The 5,170-nt window shown below is 33.6% G+C and overlaps 1 protein-coding gene across 1 annotated transcript; it reads right to left on the minus strand.

Annotated features, from left to right (window-relative positions):
- Positions 1 to 1,988: 1,988 nt before the first annotated feature.
- On the minus strand, positions 1,989 to 5,170 carry LOC110897828 (1-aminocyclopropane-1-carboxylate synthase). Its single transcript, XM_022144560.2, has 2 exons — positions 4,632 to 5,170; positions 1,989 to 3,226 (listed from the first exon to the last, which is right to left on the minus strand). Exons 1-2 carry the CDS (start codon positions 5,093 to 5,095, stop codon positions 2,227 to 2,229), a joined length of 1,464 nt encoding a protein of 487 aa, XP_022000252.1. The 5' UTR covers positions 5,096 to 5,170; the 3' UTR covers positions 1,989 to 2,226.

The following is a 5,170-nucleotide window of genomic DNA, read 5'->3' on the forward strand; positions in this document are numbered from 1 at the left end:
CAATAGCAAATCCAACAGAATCCTGTAGTAAACCAACATAAAAAGTCAACTTTGTAGCTTAAAACAAGTCAAAATTGTCAAGAAACCTAAAACTTCATGTTAAGCTCTTCCTGCATCAAATTAAATGGTATGAAATCAATAAAAAAAACTAACTGAAACTCTAAACTAAAGATTATGTTATCATGTTAACTTCCTCCTGCATAAAATTTTAGTGAAATGAGTTCGATCCAAAAAGTAACAGAAACCCTAAACTAAAGAGTATGTTATCATGGATTCATGTTAAGCTTTAATGGGGTGAGGTCTATCAAAAAGAAATAGAAATCCTAAGCTGAAGCATGGTTGTAAAAATCCCGACTAGGCACCGATTAATCCCCGATTAATCACCGATTAATCTCGATTAATTTTCGATTAATTACAATTAATCCCGATTATATCTGATTAATCCCCGGTTAATCCCGATTAATAACTAGTCCCCACCTCACCGACCGACTAGCGATTTCTACAACCATGAGCTGAAGAGTATGTTATCATGTTCAGCTCTTCCTAGATCAAATTTAATGGAATAAAATCAATCACAAAGCAACTAAAACCCTAAAATCCTAAACTAAAAAAGCATATTATCATGTTAAACTCTTCCTGCATAAAAAATTATGGTATGGAATCAATGAAAAACTAACAAAAACCCTAAATTTATGTTAAGCTCTTCCTGCATAATAAAATTAACCAAAAAGTAACAGAAACCCTAACTGAAAATTATGTTATCATGTTAGTAATCAAACTGTAACAGAAACCCTAAACCGAATCGATACCAAATTAACATAATATGTAAATTAGGTAATACCTCGTTATCGAGAGTGCAATCCATATCAACAGAAGTTTGAATATCCCACTCCTCATTGCTGTGATCTTCCGGTTTAGATAGTTGCGACTTCCGATTCTCATCATCATCTTCTTCGTTGTCATCAAGCTCTTGAATATCAGACTCCAGGTCTCGATTGGAAGCGTGGGGTTCGGAAACAAGGCCTTGGAGAAAGGGGGAATATGGTTTAGGGTTGTGGAGACGGTGAATGAGTTCATCAGTGTCTTTTTGGAGATGGTTGTGAGGTTTGTGTTTTAGGGTTTCTCTGGGAAGAAGAAACGATAGGAACAGATCTTCTGGCGTATAATAAAAGTGTCTTGTGATGGGGATGAGTAAAGGGATTCAAAAATTGAATCCAGATCTGGCCGCCCAAAGTTTGTTTTGCCGCACAGTGATTTTTTGTGCTTTAGATGTCGTGTGTTAAAGAAAAATTTTCAACACCTTTATGCTTTAAAGGTTGTATAATGCGCTTAAAATGGTTGTACAATGGCAAATGATCATTCTTGCCCTTCCTATATGCTTATTAAAGTAGTATAGATTATCAACTTGATAGTGAACTTAATTATTATTATTATTATTATTATTATTATTATTATTATTATTATTATTATTATTATTATTATTATTATTATTATTATTATTATTATTTTTAATATACATTTCCATTATTAATTATTAGTAATCAAGTCTGACCAACCCAATGCGGACCCGGTTAAAACAACGTAGACTGAGCAGATCTTGGCTAGAGCCGCCGTTTAAGCGGTGTAAAATTGGATCACTCAAAAAAGAAAGTCACTATTCAAAAAAAAAATTATTATGTACTATTTTATTTGTTTATGTAGCGAACAATAATATATATTCACTACTCTTTAAGCATTATGCGGCAAACATTTATACCTACATTCATATTTGTAGTAAATTTTATTAATTATGACAGAAAGAATATATATAATATGCAGTGAACAATATTGTATCGGTTATGTATTTAGCGAACAAATTATATAACAATATAAGGAATCTATAATTTTTTAGCTACCATATATATCAGTTATGTACCAACAAGTTCATTGTACACGGAGTAATAAGGGCGTGTAACGCCTTCTTCGTAGTCATATCGTAATGCACAAAATCATAAAAATTATTCATTTCGAGTCTTACGTAATGCACAAAATTATAAAAATTATTCATTTCGAGTCTTACAATAGTATGCATCAAACTTTTTATTTGTTAGTTACATAAGAAAAAAAAAAAAATACAATAGCATCACACACTACGTAGTTGCACTTGTAATACCCAGCCTCTTCTTACGAAAAAGCTAGCAAAACGTTGTTGTATACCATTCATAAAGAATAATGCTTTCAATTCGTCTAGTTTTGTGCACGGAGCATGGGCGAGTTGAGCGGTGAGTGAGGCGACATGATTTCTTCGAGCCTTCGAGAAGAAAGCTTGAGTGTAAGGTTGTTTTGCCAGCATTGTTTCTTGGTCTTAGCCAAGGCTTTGGTCTTGATCTCGAGCATTCTAGTTTCGTGCACAAATGACTTGATTCTTCCTATCGCAACCATAACGGTCGCATCATCCATGTTAGCAAAACATACACGAAACCAACCAGGTTCGTTGCAATGGAAAGACGATCCTGGCGAGACATTTAGTTTGATTTCCTTTATTATAATTCGCCAAAATGTCATTTCAGCTTCGAATGTGGGCTCTTTTAAGAAGCGACGTAAATCCATCCAGAAAAAAAGCCCCGCATTGCTCTCCAAGCTGCCTATTCCTACTTCGGCTAGCTCTCTAGTAAGCATGTCGTGTCGGTGAGCTAGCCTGGTCCTGCTCTCATGAATGAAGTTATCAACAAAATCATTTTGGGACAGCATCGATGCGATCATGTGTTGGGTTTGTGTTGAAACAAGCCCGAAACTAGACATTTTGCGAGAGATACTCACAACCGTATCATTGTAGGAATAGATTATTCCAACCCTAAACCCAGGGAAGCCCATATCTTTTGAGAGACTATAAACAATATGGATAAGATTATGATCACATATTGTAGGAACTTCTTCAAGGATTTCAGCTATGCTTACGAATTCGTTACCGTTGGTCACGGTGCCAGCATAGATTTCATCACAAACGAGATGTATGTTTTTCTCATTGATGAAACCAACAAGAGTTTTTAACGTTTCCTTGTCAAAGAACGTACCCAAAGGGTTTGATGGGTTCGTTATAAGTAAACCTTTAACTTTGATGTTGGATTCTTTTGCTTTGTCGTAAGCATCTTCGAGCGCCTCAAGAGTGACCTTGAAGTTGTTCGAGCTTTTACAAACAACAGGTATAAGCTCGACTCCTGTTCGCCATTTCAAATCACGATCGAACCTATAAAAGAGATGCATAAATCATGTTAAGTCAAGATAGAAATAACTAAACTCATGTGATACAATACAAAGTCAACTTTGAATAATTGTACATTTTCACATATTAATTCCGTGTTTTCAACTTTCAACTATAGCTACTCTAAGTCCAGCTAAACAATAAGTCAAATCTTTTCTTATTATGTGTCAAATAATATTTAATTTCAGCTAAACCTACTTTCAAGCATGCTCAAAACTGATAACTAACTTAATTATAGAAAAACATATATTATTGAAAGAATACAGCAACAGAATCAAAAGAAAAATGTAAAAAAAATTTGTGTTTATTTTTTTCTGTCTGTTCCATGTTTGCTATGAAAACAAATTGCAACAATATTAAATTATTTAAAAGCATGCCCAGCAGTCAAAAGGTCAAGAATGGATTTATGCGTCGGCGGGTCGCCGTCCGGTTATGAAAAAATATATTTTTTTTCGAAACTCACTCACAAAAACAGTTGAAAGACTAGAATATAAAATGAAGTTTGACTTGTTTGATTTTTCAATCATCATGAGTAATATGATGCACAATGAAAGGTACATCAAATTATATTTTTTATAAACCGCTAAAACGATATTATTTTCATAAAAGAATTTAAAACTATCAAGGAGCTATAAATAGAAACTGATGAAACCACCAATATTAAGGAGCTAGCACAACTCAAACTTTTAATTTACATGAAACTAACAAGCAGCTATATAAGATTTTGATTGATGTAGTTTATTCATATCCATATATTGATGGGTCCTGCTAATTAACTATACACTCTGTATATTGATTATAGGATAGTGTTTTAGGTGAAACATGTTTTTTTTTTTTTTTTTTTTTTTTTTGGGAGAACAGAAAAAATAAATCATTTATTTTTTAAATACCAAAACTTTTGAAATATAAAAGAATGTTTGGAATGTAATATTTACTCATCTGCTATAAAAGTAAAAATAAAAATATGAACAAATTTTGTAACATGTAGAACCTACATGTACATGTGTTTATTATTAGCTACATATGTATAGGTAATATTTAAAAATAAAAATAAATAAAAAATAGTTTAACACATTTTTATGTACATAACATGTGTGTGTGTGTGTGTATATATATATATATATATATATATATATATAAAGTAAACTGTTAAAAATTAATAACTACTGATAAAAACTAAATGATTTAGTTTTGTTTATTTTATTTTTGAAATGGCTTAACTTTCTATAATCAAACTCAATGTTGGTTGTGTAAAGGCCAATGATTCTCATGATATCTAAAATCATTAAATTGGAGATGCTCTAGTGGCCTTTCTTTACCTTTAGACAAATATAATACTTTTTAATAAGTGTTTCAAAATTGTTCCCTAGTGAAAAGAATATATGCATACCCTGGATAATAAGGGGTGGGCACCAAGAAGGCTTCACCACGGTTAGCCAAGCAAAACGCCACTGTCTCATGAGCTCCAGTGGCTCCACCGCTCATCACAATCCGATCAGGATCGAATTTAACACGGCCTCCTCTAACCCGACTCATGAAATTCGCAATCGCAGCTCTGAATTCCGGCAACCCATGATAATCCTGAAATAGAGCAATTTCCTTGAAATCAAAACCTCCTTGTGGTGTGCATATGGAGGCCTCAGGGTGGTTCATGAGCCACTCGTGAATCAAATCGAAACAAAGCTGGTTTTCGGCAAGACCCATTTGAATAACCCCGGACGGGTTGGTAAGAGGATGGTAAGGGTTAGTGTCATAGGCCTTCCAGCCATCAAAATAGGGCGAGTTTTCGCCATGACCATCGTTGGTTGCGATCTTGGATAAGAACTTGTGGGTGTTGTTCAATCCAACCTCCATTTCTAAGTGATGTTAGTGAGAGATGAGTGTTAACTTTTGAGGTAATTTGAATTTAGATTGAGGATTACATGAACT

This window comes from Helianthus annuus, chromosome 13, assembly GCF_002127325.2.
Source record: "Helianthus annuus cultivar XRQ/B chromosome 13, HanXRQr2.0-SUNRISE, whole genome shotgun sequence".
NCBI lineage: Eukaryota > Viridiplantae > Streptophyta > Magnoliopsida > Asterales > Asteraceae > Helianthus > Helianthus annuus.